Source organism: Triturus cristatus, chromosome 10 (assembly GCF_964204655.1).
Source record: "Triturus cristatus chromosome 10, aTriCri1.1, whole genome shotgun sequence".
Taxonomy (NCBI): domain Eukaryota; kingdom Metazoa; phylum Chordata; class Amphibia; order Caudata; family Salamandridae; genus Triturus; species Triturus cristatus.
In genome coordinates, this window is record NC_140593.1 from 197,005,343 (window position 1) to 197,024,368 (window position 19,026).

At 44.6% G+C, this 19,026-nt stretch overlaps 1 protein-coding gene across 3 annotated transcripts in view; it reads right to left on the reverse strand.

Moving 5' to 3' along the window:
• LRRC72 (leucine rich repeat containing 72) overlaps positions 1–19,026 on the reverse strand; it is a 201,635-nt gene that overhangs the window by 13,719 nt on the left and 168,890 nt on the right. For all 3 annotated transcript variants that reach the window (XM_085630800.1, XM_085630802.1, XM_085630801.1), the window contains exons 7-8: positions 13,275–13,364; positions 11,509–11,673 (exon numbers count right to left, since the gene is read on the reverse strand). In XM_085630800.1, coding sequence (XP_085486926.1) covers positions 11,509–11,673; positions 13,275–13,364 — 255 coding nt within the window. The remainder of the gene's footprint in view (positions 1–11,508; positions 11,674–13,274; positions 13,365–19,026) is intronic.

Here is a 19,026-nt window from a genome sequence, read left to right on the forward strand (position 1 = left end):
GCCACCAAAACAAAGAACTCCTGTCTGTCCTTGTGATAACAATGCAATCTCAAATGTTAGGCTCTTAAGCAGTATGCTAAGGAAAGTTGATTGCACTTCCTTTTGATGGGAAGAACTCGTCTGATACCTCAACTGACAAAGTCATGCATCAGTAAGAAATGAGTGATTGTCACAGCCAAATAGCTGAGAGCAATGCAAATTGTACTACGAAAACTACCTCATCTCTATCATCTGATGAATGCCTTCAGTCTTTTAGGAAATATGGACTCTAGATTCCTGACACTAGCCTCCTCGTTCTCAGAAATGAACTAGCAGTGAAAGAGAAGGCACTACAGAAAAAAAGACTGTGGGCCTGATTCACAAAAGTATACTTACACTGAGATGGCCCATAGAGTCACACATAAGCTCCCATTGTGTGTGGCTGTCTAGGCGGAATACACAAAGGCAGTTGTCACCCATCCCAGACATGTGATCAGATACAGGCAGTAGGCACCAAATAGCTAAAGTAAGAAAATGCCCACTTTCTAAAAGTAAAAAGAAAACTGGGACGTGTGTCGTAGACACTGGGTGCACTACCATAAATCACTGTAAAATGTTCATCATGGTGTAACAATAATTCAAACACTGAGCATGAACAATAAATCAGTGACAATGTCCATAGTCCAAATGATAACTAGAACGCTGGATCCTGCTAAGTCGATTTAATTTTCAAGCGATGTAAAAGTGATGGTACTCTTCAAGGTACTAAATTCGATGATAACCTGAGATGGTACATCAATACGGTCGATTCCAATGCATTTTGGGCATTACAATTGCCCTTCATCAGGGGAATCTACAAATAGAAATGCCAAAAGAAATCGTATATGACATACACTTGGAAACTAAATACAAGAAGTTTGCTCAAGCGTGGGCTGGACATCTGATAGATAGACATGTGCCCCAAGGCAAAAAAATAGCCAACGCCAACTGAACTGCCTTCAACTCCCTCCCATTCGAGGACATGCCTGCCTCCAGCACAGACCATAGCCCCTGCACCGACTTCTGAGCCAACACCACCCCCCGACCGAGTTCGCTGGCATCTGTCGTCAGGAACAACCTCTCCTGGGACACAAAGGGCGAGCCCTGTAAGAGGTTCCGGTCCACCAGCCACCAGGACAACTCCCGGGCGATGACCACACCCCCCGGAAACAACAGCTCTTAATCCAGAGAGGCCAAGTCCCAATGCCTCAGAACATGATACACCAGGGGATACAAGTGCAAACGGGCCCAGGGAACAATCATCACAGTAGCTGACATCCGCCCTTGAACACGCAACCACTAGCGAGCTGTGGAAGACTGAGCTCCCAACACCCTCCCCAGTTCGTGCACCAGAGTCAGTCTGCGGGGTTCCAACAGGAAGACTTTCCCCACCCGGGTATTGAAACCCCCCCCAATGAACAGCAGTTCCTGTGTGGGGCAAAGATGGGACTTCTCCAAGTTCAAAATCCACCCGAACTGTTGAAGGAGCCTGCAAACCTCCTGGGAATGTGCCTGAGCCTGCAGTAAAGAAGAGGAAGAAATCAAACAATCGTTCAAGTAAGGGAACACCTGGATCCGCTGAGCATGTAACAAACCCACCAAGGGTGCCAACACCTTAGTAAACAACCTAGGAGAGGCAGACAGTCCAAACGGCAATACCTGGAACTGTTATTGATCCACCCCTACACAGAAACGAAGGAACCGTTGCGAGGCCTCATGCACCGGCACATGAAAATAGGCGTCACGGAGATCCAGAGAAGCCAGGAAATCCCCCACCGATAGGAAGGGAAGACTCATCTGCAGAGTCACCATTTTGAAGAACCGCTGAGGGACACATAAATTCACGGCCTTCAGATCCAGGACAGCATGGTAGTCCCCATTTGGCTTCTGGATGGGAAACAGGATCGAGTAAACCCCCCGACCCTGCTGACTCACAGGCACAGGCATCACAGCTCCTTTGGCAATTAAGTCCCGGACTCCGTCCAACAGAGCACGACACTTCGAGTGAGATCTGGGAACAGGGGTAGCCCTGAACACATCCACTGGAGGATCCCCAAATTCGATCCTGAAGCAGGACCACTGTTCTCGAACGAACTCCTCCCAAACAGGAAAAAAAGACTTGAGGCGACCCCCAACAGGCATCCCCACCGAACTCTCCACATAGTCATGACTTGGAGGAACCTGCAGCAGAGGAAGCACCCTGTTGACCCCGGGATTTTTGGTAGGAAGGGACACCCCAGCCACATCTCCTACCACGAAAGGCTGGGCCGCCATCTTAGATTGAAAAGCCTGCCCAAAAGCCCACTTATAACCCGCAAACTTCCCCTTCTGAGAAGAGCAGACCAGAGCCAACAACTTCTTATCCTCAGCCGTCTTCTTAATCAGTGTCTCCAGTGGTTCCCCAAACAGTTTAGTGCCCGTGAAGGGAAGCTTAATCACGGCAGCCTTCTGAGCAGCCTCCGCCTTCCAAGGCTTAAGCCACAACTGTCTCCGAGCAGCCGCAGAGGCCCCAGGCGCCACCGCCGCACTAAGGGAATCGAAGGACAAATCCCCCAGGAAACGCAACTGCTGCTCCAACATGGACAAAGATTCTGAGGGATCCACATCCTGCAAGAGCTGCTCAGAAATACCCTGACAGACTTTTAGAAGCGATTGAACCAGATAGCTGGTGTAAGCTGCAGACCGGACAGCAGGATTAGAGGCAGCAAATGACCGCTTCAAGGCCCCCTCAACCCGCTTGTCCCCAGGATCTGAAGGAACTGCATCTTCCGACACCACCAGGCCATACCAGCCAGCAGGGAATCCACCTTCACCACAGCCGGGAATTCCTCAGCGAACCCCTGCAAAGGATACCTTTTCGCCAGAAACCGGGGAAAGGCATGTTTGTCAACATCCTTCCACTTCCCCTCCAGCACATTCCTCACAGACTTATGAATGGGGAGGCTGTCAGGCTCCTTCTTAAGGTAATTGGCGAAAAAGTCTTCAGACTCTCCACCCTCCAAGGGACTAGGGAACCCTAAATTGTCCCGAACATGTTGCAGAACACAGCGAAGGTCTGCTCCCTGGACAAAACAACCCTTCACCTCTTCATCAGAATCAACGTCCGAATCTACCTCCGCCGAGGCATCCAACTTTTGTTTTTTAGGCCGCGGGGGCCCACAAGCCTGAAAAGCCGCAGCCACTGCGGCCTCAATCATCTTCTGCACCTCAGCCAGGGAAGGAGCAGCGGAAGACCCAGCAACCACCACCTCATCCTCACCATCGAGCACACTCTCAACAGCTCTACCTTCCATGATGGACACAGTAAATCAGAGAAACCAACCTACCATAAATACTCAGACCAATCAACCAAGGCCGGAAGGGCCAATCAGTGAAACGCCACCACCTATAGCCAATCCCCAACCAGACCGGAGGCTGGTGCCAAAATGGCCAATCAGAGACTAAGTAGAAAAGTATAAAACAACTGAACCACGCAGGCCCCTGCCGTAAAGAAAACAAGCTGACATTGCCCTCAGAAGCCGTGAGAGAGAACACTGCAGGTAAGGCCCCCCAGTGACGTCCTCAACCCCAGCACACCTAGGATAGAACGAAATCACCAGGGGCTGAACCTAGCGCACCACAGGCCACGAGGCAGAGACTGCCGGGAACAAACGGGAAATCCCTTGCAGCCTTTAAACAGGCCACAACGCATAGTACCAGCAGCTCCCTGGACTTTCATGAGGAGAACTCTAGTGCACATTAATAAGGGGAACCGGGCCCAATGAAAATGCCCCACCCAGTCCCCGAGCCCCTACTGATACTAAAACCGAGGCCAGATCCACACAGGACCCTGCAGGACCTCCGTTAGAACAGTAAGGCACTCCAAACAGCGGGGCAACTTGGCCTCACAAACGAGAACCGAGCCCCCCGCTGAAGGCCTCCGAGGAGGAGCCCAATCGCCACGCGTGCAGATAAAGCCACAGCCGCGCCCACACACTTCCCCTCCCTCTCCGGTAGTTCCCGCTAGAGCAGGGAACAATCCAGAAGAGGGGAAGCCGCAGCAGGACCAAAACCACGACATAGGCAGCCCGGCCCCCAACACCCGAGTCCTGCTATAGCAGGGACTTAGACACGCACCCAGGCAGGCACACAGGGCGTAAGACGGCCGCTCAAGCAGACGGCCACACACTTACCTACAGGAGGCGGTAGGCCCCCCCATGAGGAGACAAGCTCGGAAACAGCTCCAGCAGAAAAAACAAACAGGATGTGGGCAGGCGGGTCACATGGCTATATGCCTCAGGGTATGGGTGTGGCCTGGAGGGAATGGATGGGGTTTGAGTGGCTTGGGAGTTTCTGGTGGGAGGAGCTATGCTCATGTAGTTAGGACTGGGACGGGGAAGGCTGACGAGAAGGTAATGCTGTATAATTGACTCGCATCCTCGCCTCACAACATGAGAAAGACAAATACCTGACTCAAAGCTTCCCCTCACATCATTCCTAAGGTCGATCTTGTGCAATTTGTACACCTGCTCGAACCATTATATTCAGCTATGGATCCATTGACAGCAATGGACACTAGCCTAGTAAAATCGTGTTTATAAAATAAATTATCCCACAAACCTTACAAAAAAAGCAGATGAGATGTTTAAACACAGACTTCTAAAAGCCCATCCTGAAACACTGATCTCTGATCCATACTTCTGCATAAAAAAATGTGTTATCACTTGTGACTTCATCCTCTATACGAGAAGAAGGTCACATTGGAGGAAAACCTTTCTCTCTCTCTCTGCTCCAGATCTCCACATCCAAAAAGCTCCCCATGGCTCAAGACTCTCTGTAAACCCCTCCATTTCCATCTATAATTGTGGGACAATCCTCATCGAAGCATCAGATCACAACCCAGAGCTATTTGAGAAAAATGTTCCCCTTTATCGATAAAGCTGCATTCATGAATATGCCCTACCCCTCCCAAGGCCTCTATAAACAGGTGAGCAACAAGCACTTGCCTTCAAAGGGATCTAAACCAACCCCTATTGCTTGTTATACCGCACCACATTCTAACTGCACACCAAGTGCAAACGCTACTAAACCATATAGCCATGGTAACCATTCACTCCCTCCGACCTGCCTGTCCACCCCCCCTGACTCTACAATCCATAGAAGTCCCAAGGACTAAACCCAATATCACAGACCTCAACCAGTCACTGACCCCGCCTCCCTCACCTTACCCTAACCCCCTACAAACTAACCAGAAGCCCTCAGACTCCTCAGATCCTTTATCACTACTCGCACATACCCTGGCCAACAGCACAATGCCTAACCAGGATTCAACACCGCACCTGCTACACTCCCAACACTCCAAGATGGCAACGCTGATGCCACTCCCCCCACATCGCTACTTGTAGTCAAACATACCTGACGAGCATAGATTCCAACACTCCATCTCCCCCTCTCCCCAAACACCAAGCCCCCTCTTTATCCTCGCATATCCTACTAGCGTCCTGGATGGATGAGATCGCACAAACATTACATCAAATGAAGGAAGACTTACATACTCTTATACATCTTACCATTATGTTGACTATTAATTATGGGATAAGTAAGCAGCTCAGTTCGACCTCGCCTGGCTGCGAACAATTTAACTCTTTCCATTCTATGCTTCCAAATCTTCCCACACCCACTCTGTCCTCATCTGTCCGAAGCACCCATTTCTGAGTTGGAGAACACTTCCCTGCCCCAACTCACCCTCTAGACCCTTGGGATCCTCTGATCCAAACTCATTATCAGAGGAAGATATTCAATCACTCCTACTATCATACAACTCTCTTCACCATGAGAACATTGATCATCAGAGTCAAATCCATTCTATCTCAACATACCCTCACAGAAACATTAAACCCCACCACAGAATGATAAATAAACATAACCTCAAGAGAGTTACACTTACCCAGACTCCTAAAGACATCCCCAAATCCTTTCTTAAATGCATTCTTCTCAATTGTAGATTGGCTGTTAGACATGCAGCGGACCTCTTGATCTCATCTTAGCACATGATCTAGGCCTCTTGATCCTGACAGAAATTTGGCAGAATGAGTCCTCTGCACCTATCCTCGACGTTCTAGTTCCTCCTAGTTACGATATCACCAGAATCGATAGACCTATCAGGCTAGGCGGTGGCATCACTTTTCTTCACCGTAACGGTCATTCAGTTAAATTGTTACAGTCCTCTGCTCTTTCATCATGTGAATATCTATGTATTGAAATTGCCGGCAACAATGATCCCCTCTGCAAACTGCACACATTCTGTCATCCACCCGGTGATAATCTCTCCTTCGTAGAACAAATCATGTATATCATCAAAACACACACTGGTCAACATGGCACTTAAATCTTCATAGGGGACTGGAGGGATCTAAATGACCCTATAGTTGACAGCATTAAATCGTTCTTATGGATCTTAACTTGATACAAATTTGTGATAGCCCCACATACAACAAGAGGGAGATTCTAGATCTTATCATCGCAAAAGATAACTCTACCCAATTGGAATCTATCATTCCCTGTGATTGGTCTGACCATCACTGCATTGCCTTCCTCATCACTATTTCCTTGAGAACAACTACCACACAATTCGGAAAAGAAACAGATACAGATGAATCACTGCAAGACTTAATTTGAGCCCATGAGGGTCTTCTGGAAGAGGTCTGGAGGATCGTTCACTACAGTCATTGGAGACATCAAAAGACATTTAGCTTGCCTTGAGCATGTGTTCCCATTTAATCAGGTGACTGACCGTCTCTTGACACCTCAACCGCATCCTTGCCACATTAATAGACAAATCCTTTGAACTGGTAGTATTGCGTGACCTGAAACTTATCTCATGCAAGGCTTTTTTTTTGCTGTCTGTAACACTGACCAAGCCTACTATTCAGCTGAAGGCTATTTGTCCCTCAGAATATTTAATGCATTTTACTTGGACAAGGAAGTCCCTTGTCCCTGGCATTGTAAGTTTGTACTGGCATCACCAAGGCTTTTTGGTCAGTACAAAAAGACTCCATTTTTATCTTACAATTAAAATTAATGAGACACTGTGTTTTTTAAAGCGTTTCTCTGCAGAAGGGCAAAAAGCCTATACAAAACACTATGTTACAATTAAACTAGACAAGGAGTAAAATGCTAATTTTTAACCAGTTGCCTTGTTATGCACTTGTTCTGGGCCCTGCCAGAACATATGACATGACACAGAGTTGCCAACTCGATGTGTAATCAATAACCTCTGGATTAAACAATGAACATATTTTCAAGACTTCCCAGTGATGCACCCACATACACAAAAACTGTAAGTCTAGTCTTTTTTCAACCTACTCATCTGAAATTAGTTTGGTAAAATCATGCGTATAAATAATATTTTATCTGTCCAGAAGCATAGTGCTTTAATTCAGTCACATCAATACATACAGCCTTGTTTGGTTCTGGCTTGAGTAACCCTATCCAAATGTACACATGTCTGCTTGTGAAGGCCTGCTTTGAATGTCATGTCAGGGCCAGCCCAGGAAGAGCCATCAGAGTAAATGTTAGCTCAAGTAGTACTGTTGTTATTCTTACAATGAGAAGTTCAGTCTGCTAGTCCCAGTTCCAATAGGGAGAACTCCTCTAGCTGAGAAATGACCTCTTCTTTGATGTTCAAGGGGTAAAGACAAAAGAGAGGCAAGAGGTTGTGAACTCTGCCAGTTTGGAGTTTAGAGAGAGTGGGATGAGCAACTTAGGCTGCCCCAAATCAAACTACAGGATTTGCAGATATGATACTGTAGTGGTCTGGGAAAACTCAGTGAAAGGCAGGGATGTGTTCCTTGGTGGCTTATAATGTGCAACAATAATGTTAGGGATAAACTGTATCGAAATGTAAGTTTGAACGACATTACATTTGATAGCAGTGAATTCAAGAAGAGAAATCCTGAACCAAGAAATATTGGTTGCCGTGCCCTAGAGTCACTGGTAGGCTGAACTTACAAACCAGAGCTTGCAAAGTCAGTTACTCACCTCCTTCCAGGGACAGCACAGTCCAGATGTATGCTTGCAAGACATGCCTTATATTTGCCATGAAACATGAATGATAACTTAGCTGAAAGAAAAGTCGATACAGAGTTCTCTGTAGTGAATACTTCTTTTAGAGCAGTCTGCTTTGTGCCTAGTGCCTTGCTGTGGAAAGGAAGAGTGGCATTCTAAAGATATTGGATCTAAAGTGATTGGGCTGAAGGTTCTAGCCTGATGCCAGGACACACCGTTCCCCAGTTGCATCTAAAATGTATTCCATTTCCTTAATGGGTCATGTGGCAGAAACTACGAGCAATTGCCAAACTATGCGTAATCACAAAAGGAAATATGCTAAGTCCCATTTTGGACCTAGTGGAGGCGTCAGTGGTGATACTGTGAATGGATTGGGGACTACATGTCTCAGAAGTCTTACAGTAGCCATCTTGAGTGTGGTTTCCCTATAAATACAGCCACACTCACAATTGTGCTGCTCAGTATTCTTTAGCCTTCCTGTAGGAAAGCTTTGTGGCAGCAGCACTGAACTGGAAATCTGAAGAACTTCATTCTATAAGACTACAATGCTTTTGAGTGCTGATAGGAGTGTCTCTGAATGCCAGTTATTGTTACTCTAAACAGTGTTTGGAGGTTTTCTGCCCTTCAACATTGCAGACAGAAATCTTTGTTTAACCATATTGGATATATTGGTTAGTTTGTGTGTTTGAAATTGCAGAGTAAATTGTGGGCTATAGATATAACAACAACAATATTGTGCACAGCCCTCAAACATGAACTCCACTTCATTTTGGAGACTTGTGTCTAATTAAGGCTTCCAAGAGGAGATCAGAAACTGCTGGTTTATTTAACATGACTATTGTTGAAGAGTGCATGAACTCAACATCTGGAGCAATTTCAAAAGGAAATGCAGTATAGGTAATTCAAGGATCACATTGTAAAACGGATGTACAATATGTAAAAACTGTTGTTGTTTATGCCTTGCTCAGTAGAAGGCTCTTTCATATCCAAAGAATGCAAGAAGTCACTCATTCATTGGTGAGGAAAATCTTAGAACTGGGAGGTGTGGAGGATAAGAAGGAAAACATAAACTAATCTCTAACCTTGCTTTTGCAGGTCTCATTTCCCCACTGTTTCTTTTCCATAAACCCTTTCCCCCCAACAAGCCACTTTGATCATCTTTATTCTAATTTTAGACAGACTTGCAGAGCTGGAAAAGGGGCCATCTTGAGCAACGGTAAGATCCTGATCTGCAGGAATCAAAGTGTACAGATCCTCAACTATGGGTATCCAGTGAGCAGTGATAAGCATCACCCATCTGTAAAGCATTGCTGCTTCTAATGGAACAATGTTTCTGAGATCCAGCGAAAGATCGGATGGAGCATACTTTTCATCAGAGCACCTCAATGTAAACTCCCTCAAGTGTGTCCTAAACATGTTTGGACTAAACTCCTACTCTTGCCTAGGGACAAAAAACAACTCTGCAATTTCTATGAAACCTAATATGAAAAGAAGCCTGGTGTATCTAATATTGAATACTAATGCCATGCTGCAAGGGCCACTGAGGGACAGCCAGCCGGAAGCTTTGTGTTTTTCTGTGATCTTCTTCACAGCCCGGCCATTCCAACACATCCAATGCTGGAAAGCCTTTCTTAGATCAGACTTCAGGGCTCTCCCCTCTGTTAAAATTTGTGCTCCAAAAAACGAAGGTAACTTGTTCCCTCCAAACTGTATTTGATCATGTGCTCTTTCGAGTTTTACAGTCATGTGGCTGCTGCTGGCCCAACTCTTGCTAAAGAGACCCCTAGAAAAGATGACTTGTGACACCCGTAGAATTGCTCCCATTCACTTTCATTAAAACAGTTAGAGTTACTTTTTAACAGGTTTGCCAATTTTAGAACTTAGTTTGGACTTTACAATCTTTCTTTAGATTTTGTAATTTAAGTTGTTGATTATTACAATCCATGGCACTTCCATCACATTTAGCCTTGAACTTGGCTGTCAAGAGAAGTTCAGTTTTCCGCATTAGGATAAACCTGGCCAAACTGTTGTCCAAGTTTTTTTTCACTACTTCCACCGCTTAACTTGAGATGGAGTTTCCAGATTATGGACTCCGTACCGGTACTCATTTTTGGGGAGCAGGACTTATTTTTTATCATTAGACTTTGACCAACAAAAAGGAAGAAAGAAGGAGGAAAAGAAGGGTAGAAGGATGGGTAAACAATGTCAAAGGGACAAAGTACAGATGACAAAAGCCTACTGTAGTGAGATAATGAGGCAAGAAGCATGGGGTGGTTGAAGAAAGAGGCATCAAGTGGATTCAACAGGAAGGTACTTTGGTACTCCGAAACCCCACCAGTTGGTTGTGCCAGAAGTCAGTCTCCTAAGAAAGACTTTGGGTCTCTGCACCAATTACTTGGGTAGTGTCTCCATCCCCCCCACACACCACCACTGCCACATGAACTTTATAAACAAACTATTTGCAACATTCATTGTGGTCTGTTGCAATACCACAAACTATTTTAAAATTGTTTCCATCAATGTAGCTAAAATAAAATTATTACATTTTAGCTTAGTCAAAACTTTGCAAATCTCTCCTTCTTTGTCACTTGACATTTCCACATTTGAAACACTCCTTCCTGTGCTTTTATAAACACAACTTCCTTTTCACTACAAATACAATACAATCTTTCCTTCTGAAAGTGTCAACTATTAGTTTGAGTAACACTAAGCAACAACGATTGGCCTCATCTTAAAAACGGTTGTTAATCGGTACCCCCGACATACTACCTTGTATTGGTGCAGATTGCAACTGTTTGGAATTCGAAAAAAGTCTAGTTAGCGGCAGCACGTGGAAGTATGACCAGCCACAGCTTTCCTGGCATAATCCAGCAAACACTTTGTGAATTCATTTTTGGGGAGGAAAATACACACACGTATATTTTCAGCTGAGAAAAAGAAACCTAGATAACTTCCCAGCTAACTTTTTTTCCTTGGCACACCCCATTCTACAACACCCCCACTTATTTTGAAGAGTGCTCTTTTCCCATCCAGGAATGAAGTTAATCCTGCCCCTGAGAGAATTCATTTTTGGCCATTTGCAGGGTGTGCAAGTGACAGAAGAGTGTTTGTGAATGCCACAAATTGTGAGTATGCATGTGTTTACAAAATTCGAGGGTGTTCCCGTCCTGCAATTCCCGCTGCCCACCTAAACAGGAATATTTACTCACACGGAAACCCCTGTGTGAGAAAATCCATTCAGAAGTGCAAAACATGTTTTTGTAAACTACCATAATGACGATCAATTCAAAACTGAACAGGTAAGTTAGACTAACAACTGCAAGTAGCTTTGTCAATCAATCCTTAAAGTCGAAAACCTGATCTTCCTCCTCGTTTCTAAAACCTGTTGAACACAATCAATTAAAGAAATTTTAAACACGATATATCAACATTTTTCACCATTACCTGTTTGAGTCCTTGATCGATATATCGGCAGTCTATTAAAAAATGATGCACTTTTAGGAACCAGCGGCGTGCCTGATCTCCGTCCAAAAGCTAAAGATTGACGGACACTGGCCTCTTTCGGGTTGCATGCAATGAAGGCTGCTTTCTTTTCCTTTAGTGTAACTGCTGTTTAAATTAAAGAAATTGTTTTAGTCATAAAACCAATTTCACCTGGATTGGTCACTGCACAAACAAAGGAGGTGCTTTATAGTTTGGTGGACAGGGTACTCTGTTGAAAAAGCTATGAGTACTCTGTCCACGAAATTTATAATCTGCCCACTCTATGTAGGGTCAGGAGGACCGCCAGATTTCTATCGCTGGAGACTCCCTCATTGGCTGAATGAAAGGTAACCTCCTACTAACAGCCTGTAGTACGGGCCATCAGAAGAAGGCATTACACCACCACGCTAATTACGCTGGATGGTGAGAAGTCTTTTTTCTATCATCACTGCTAGATAAAATATGGTGGTGATAGGAGGAAAAAACTAATAGTGACCACCGAACCAAGGAAAAAACTCCCTGGCTGTGGGCGGTCATTATTTCAATAACAAAGTATTTGGGAATTTGTTGAAAATCAAAAGCTTTGTTGAAGTTTGGTGGGCAGTCATCAATATGGACGACGTTTGTCTACCAAACTTTTGATACCTTCCAGACACCATACAGAGATCACCTCTGGGCTAGGATGATCTCTAAACCTGGCAGAAGGTAGTCCGTCAGGGTGGAGGATGTAATGTCCTCAGCCACCCTGATGGGTGGAGTACAGTCTGCCAAACTCCAGTAGGGCCCATAGAATTTCAGCAGTAGCAAACGTATTACAGCAAGTGAAGGGATGCAATGTTTACATTTTATAAACGTACTATATAATGTTTAGACGAAATATCTCCTGCCTAGAAATAAAGTATTTACTCATGATGGCAGCAGAATAAGCCACTCGTTTTGATTAATATCAATATGCGCTCAGCTAGTTGAGGACCTGCAGCTCCTCAAATATAACGTTTTTAAAAAGCAAGAAAAACCAAGCAATGACGAAGCCACGAGGATGGCTGCCAACATCAGCCCTATTGGTTTTGCCAGTGCTTGCTTCCATGTGTTAAACCAAAGAAAATGGAAGCCTCTAGCTGTTGCTTATGAACTAAGAAAGGTCTCAATTGGAAAACAACACAGTTTACATAACATGAAATGAAACCTGAAGCAATCGAAAGAGACAACACACACACACACCCGTTTCTTGGTGTGTATTGCAAGGCTACTTAGATTTTAAACAGCAGACAATCAACTATAACAATATGAAGGCAGAGGCATAGAAAGTAGAACTTTGATTGTGGCTGAGCATCAAATAAACGAGCTGCTGGAGTACAAGGGGATTCACAGAGTAGCCCTTCACTAAGTTGTTGCCTCTTTTTTCATGTTTTTACTCCCAGGGATTGCTGACAAATTCAGTTTTCTGCTATCTGTGCCTGTTATATAAAAGGGTGGCAGGTTGAGAAAACATAATGTGAGCCCCTCAGCTTTGCTGTAAGATTATATTGAAACGTGTGCACATTTTTTAACTATTATTTTAATTTAGCTATTTTTTTAAAACAGTACATATAATTCACACAAAGGTAGAAACAACACAATAAGTACTCAAAACAATTCTTAAAACCGAGTTAAGCTAATTCTGGTTACTAACTGTTGACCTCCGGTTTCTGATGCTTCTAATAGAGCAAGACATTAATTAGACTTACTCTGGCGGTCCAGACGCTGCACTGACGGCAGCTTGTTAATGACATAAGAACGGTATCCAGTGTCTTGGGAAAGAGGATTATAAAACAGGTCTGAAAAGGAGCACATTGACAATAAGGACAAGGTGGCACGTTTTACAGAGTTAAATTAGCACATTCTATTTGGAAAAAAATATGTCGCAATACATTAAAATGTAAGTTTTATAAACGTTTAAAGTACATCACAGAAAATAAAGTTCTCTATCATTCCATTCATTAGTCTTTATTCTCGATGAATTTCATCATAAAAGACAGTTACAATACAAAGACAAATTCAAACAGAATGTATAATAAAAACAAATCCAGGTAATCACAATAAAATATAATCATATAAACAGATTTCGGTAACCTAATGCCTCTTGTTTCTAATATACCAAACCCAGGCCAAAAATTTAGCGACAGCAATTGCGACACATTCACTTGAGACAAAACGCAAAATTTTAAGTGCTTCTGACCCTTGTCTTGTTCCCAAAGTGCGACATAATGGTTTGAGCCATTTAGCCCGGGGGGCAACGTAGGCAGGGCAAACAAAAAAGATGTGGCCAACAGAATCAACACAGTCAATACACCAATTACAAGAATCACAAGATACACCCTTCCATTTTTTTGTAAATATATTAGTCAGAAGAGTGCCAACTCTAAATTGGTGGTAGAGTTTCCTGTCTCGGGGCCTGGTGATAGTATCCCAATAGGCTTCAAGAAGAGGTTTTTTTTTTAAATCTAGAAACCTGCCTGTCAAGGACTCAGCAGAAGCTGAAGATAGATGTTTTTGCAGCACCATTGACCAATAAAGGCCTTTAAAATCTTTTTTGGAGGGGAAAGGGTTATTAGCCGGGTCGGTCCACAGAATTCCCAACCCCATAGAATCCAAGAGTTGTCTAACCTGCCTGAACCAAGAAATGTTACCAGCTCCCAAGATGGATCGAACATCAAGAAATGCCTTAGCATAGGGGCCTAACTCGGGGACTGTCCATAGTCTCCTCCAGAAGGCCAGTGGCTTGAACCTAGCAATGTCATCAAAAGAATGACAGCCAAGATCCAACAGGAGCGGTTTCACTGGGGTAGAACAAGGAAGGCCCGTAAGCATTCTGAAAAATTTATGTTGTGCCTTAACCAGGGGAGAAAGGTCGGCAAAACCCCAAAGTTCGGCGCCATAAAGGATCGCCGAATTAATCCTTACATTAAAGATTTTAATGGGGGGGGCCTATCATTTTCGACTGGGATTGCTTTTGTTCTTTAACTAGGCAACCAGAAAGCTGTGCAAATTTAAGAGTAAGAACATCAATTTGCGGCCTCCAGTCCAACTTGTTTTCAAATACTACCCCCAGATAGGTCATGACATTATTTCGTTCGAGCAGGTCGTTATTCATGGAAACATGGCCCTTCACACATCTCCCTTTATTAAAGACCATATATTTGGTTTTAGAGACATTAACTGACAGGTCAAAATCAGAGCAAAAGTTAGTAAATACATTTAAAGCCACCTGTAACCCAGACAAAGTCTGGGAAAGGAGTAGGGTGTCATCAGCAAACATGAGGAGTGGAATTTTAATACCACCCAACGTTGGGGCGTCCGTCGATGAAGAAGAAAAATACTGGACAACACTATTAATAAACAATAAAAATAGAGTAGGCGCAAGGACGCACCCCTGCCTGACACCCCTATTGACCCTGAATCTATCAGTAACCTGCCCCTGTTTCCCCCATCAAACTTGTGCGAAGTTATTATCATGGAGCCTAATGATGATGTTCAAGAGATCAACCGGGATCCCTAGCTCCGCCAGTACACTCCAGAGTTTAGTCCTATTAACTAAGTCAAATGCTGACCGAAGATCTACAAAGGCAGCATATAAAGTACCACCACACAGATAAACCGTTTTCCAGACAATCAATTGGAACTTGAAAGCCTGGTCGATGGTACTAGTGCACGGTCTGAAACCGGCTTGCAAAGGAGAGATGATATCCTCCTGCTCAATCCAAGTCTGGATTCTTGCCAGGATCATTCTTGCAATGATTTTTTGAACAGAATCAATAAGACTAATCGGGCGGTAATTCCCGGGCAGGAGCGGTCTCCTTTCTTAAAGATGGGTAGGATCTCAGCGCCCCTCCAAGATTCTGGAATGGCGGCCCCTCTGGCTATGGCAGTAGCAATATGAGCAATGTAGGGCACCCAATTCCCGAGGTCAGATTTAAAAAGATCCGAGGGAACACAGTCCATACCCGGTGCCTTGCCACTCGGAACCTTACTCAAAGCCTTTTCAACCTCAGCACAGTCGAAGAATAAAGTCTGGGAGGTGGACAGGTCCCTGTTTACTACGGGGACAAACCCCTCGACCTGATAGGCATCCGAGAACTGAGATTCAAAGTGCATCACCCAGGCGTCCGGAGGTACATGGTTGGTAGGGACCTGGGTATTCGGTGAATTGCCCCACTTAACAATATGCCAAAACAAGGTTAAGTTCCGATGTTTACTGGCAGCCAGAAGGTCAATCCAGTGATCGTTATCCCACTCTTGTTTGGCCTTGACTTTGACCTTATTATAGTCTTTTCTGGCCAATCTGATATTAACCGGATCTTTAATGGTGATAGCAAGTTTCAATTTGCTATAGGAATCTCGGCATGCTTTGTTATACCAGGAGGTTGGTTTTAAAATAGGAGATTTCTTAGCCTTGCATGGTTTGGAAAAAAGGAATTTAAGGCCAGAAAATAGATGTTCGTGTACGTGTGTGGCCTCACCAACAACATCCTCTGTGCTCTGGAGAGACTGTAAATCCTCCAAAGCACAGGAAACCTTGGAACTAATCTCTGATAGTAGTGCACTGTCAATAGCAACCTTTTCCCAGCGTACTCACCATTGATTATTAAATAAAAGGGCTTCAGCAGTCACTATTTCAGAGGGTTTGTTTCTATAGGCTGGACAAAGTAAAAAACTCAGAGCCAATGGGTTATGATCACTCTCGGGGCGGTCATGAACCACCATGTCGCATAATGTGGACCAAAACTCCACTTTGATTAGGGCATAGTCGATTCTACTCTTACAGCGTCGACCATCAGAAAAGGTCATCTTACCACCTTTATCAGAGGGGGTCCGTCCGTTTGCAGCCCTGAAACCCCGCTCCATACATAAGCTCATCCACTGGGTAGCAGACTCGGTCCACCTCTAAGAGGTGGGATGTTTAGGATCGCGTCCACCTCCCATGTGAGTGAATCAGAGGCAAAGAGCAGGGGTTCAAAACAGCAATTTAGGTCACCCACAATTATGACATTAGTGCATATATTAACGGTGTCCAAAAACCCATCCAGTTGTGAAAAGGTATTTGTACCACGGCCACCTGGGAGGCCCTTATTATAGACATTTATGATCAAGATTTCAGGTTCATCATTGTGTTGCAATGAGATAATCAATAAGTCAGGGCTGTCAATAACCAATTCTCTAAGGGAATACCCAAGAGTTTGCTTAACCCATATACAAAGGCCGCCAGAAGGACGGCCCCTTGTTCCACGTGAGGCCCCCTTAGAAAAATTTACATACCCAGAAAGATAGATGGGATCCACAGCCCAAGTTTCCTGGAAAACCAGGATATCATGGGTGTTTACCCAGACATACCAGTCTTCCAAGGTTACCTTACTACGAAGACCAGCGACATTCCACGAGACCAGAGTTATGGGAAAAGAGCTGGTAGGGATAATCCACGGGGAAGCAGGAGCGGGGCCCAAGATGGCTGGTTGGGTTGCAATGTTGTTAGAGCCCTTACACTCGCTCTCAGCGGAACAGGAATCAATGTGAGTGAGGGATGGACCATTTGGTAAAACAAGTGTGGGACTGGGAAGCAAAGTACCCGATCCCCCGTGTGCCCCCCTTAACCCACCCCTCCCTGCTAACCCCGAGGTATCTGGGCCAGGACAGGCCTTACGCACACTACCCAGATTTTTCTTATTTGATGGTAGTCAGTCAACCCCTTCTAAGGAATTCAAGGGGGCATAAAAATTGGACAGTGGGAGATGAAAATCAGGTCCTGTCTGTCGATGAAAACTCCTGTTAACCCTTTCCCAAACAGTAGGTGTGTCACATGGTAATGCATGAGAGTTGTGTGGATAAAAATATGACAAATCCAGAGTGGATATTCCTGTGGCTCTCAAGATGTTGGGAAACGTGCAGATATGGCTCACCACCCTTGGGTCACGAAAATTTATGATCACACAATCTCCCTCCACTTGTTTGACTCTATTACCCAACCAACACACCCTACGTACAGTCAAGATTTCAGCCCGTAATCTAGCAGGTAAAGGCCTATTACCATTTAACCAATGTGTAACTTTATTCTTCAGCTCGCTATGAGACTCGGGCTTTGCCAGGGGGAGCCGAGGAACACCAGCCATTATGACTGTATATGGTTGAGACTCAGGTGGAAGGTTAATACAAGGGAGTTTTTGAAAGGAATCAACACCCTCTACACTAGGCTTACTGATAGGGATATTATTCTTATTAGTGACAGTATTAGTAGTACAACCTGAATCTATCGGTACATCAATACTGACAAGAGGGCGGGGTGCTTCCACAACCTGATCATTACGAACAAAGATATTGGAAGGTGCTCTAGCCATATGTACATTGGCAGTAGAAACAGGCCCGGTTTTGTCAACATTATCGAGAGTGGATGGAATCTTAGGGCTAATAGGAGACACTGGAATCTTCTCCAACAAAGACGTGTTAGTGAGCACCATACCCTCAATCTTCTCAAGCGAAGTGGAGAGTCGATTAACTCTCTCAAATAATGGTAGGAGAAGGGATTTAAGTAATTTCTCTACATGTTTGAGAAAACCAGGGGGAATGGATGCAACATTAGATTGGAGGATAGGAGAGTGCAATGACCTCGGACTTCCAGTAACCAGGGAGGTACTACCAGGCATGGTGGAATTAGAAGCGTCACAAATATTTGCAGATATAGGCAGTTTGGACACTTTGGACGTTTTTACACGTTTGCCCTTGGAGGGTGCTCCCATACGTTTTCTTTTACCCTAAATAAGCCTAGACTTATGGACCAGAGTCAATGCATCAGTACGTGGTTGCTCAGATGTAGACTGTGGGTGGTTGGGACTAATGTTAGTGGATACACCACTGGGCTCGGAGATGTTTATGGTCTCGTGCAAGTCATCCAACGAACACTGAGCTGTTGTGTCCGACGACACTTGTATGGTGTTATACGGCATGTTGGAAATTGTTTGGGGCTGACTACTTTCGGGAGAAATGGCTGTCATAATGTTACCGAGGGATGATTGTTTAGCAGAAATTTCGAGGGACAATCTTTTTTCTGTTAATAAAATCTCATGTTCAAGAACGCGAGCAGCTCTTGTAATGAAATTGTCGAGAGTCCCTGTTACTTGGCCCCATATGCTACCCTGCACCACCTTCCTACCGGACCTTAAGGAAGTCATGCTTAGGGAAAAAAACAGACAAGCAATGGGGGGAGTAACCAAAGAGGATAAAAGTGGACCTCTGAGGAAAATGAGTATATCTAAATCACAATAAAATATTAATATGCTAAGTATATGCAACAGCAACTGAATATGGCAGTCCACCTATCAGCAATAAAACGAGTACTCACGATTACACTAATATTTACAGCTCGTTAGCAAAGACCCCAGTTCAGGGGGGTGGCCCACCCCGTCCTCAACCGTCCACGAAAGGCCACAAACGGCCCGCTCTTTGCCCGGT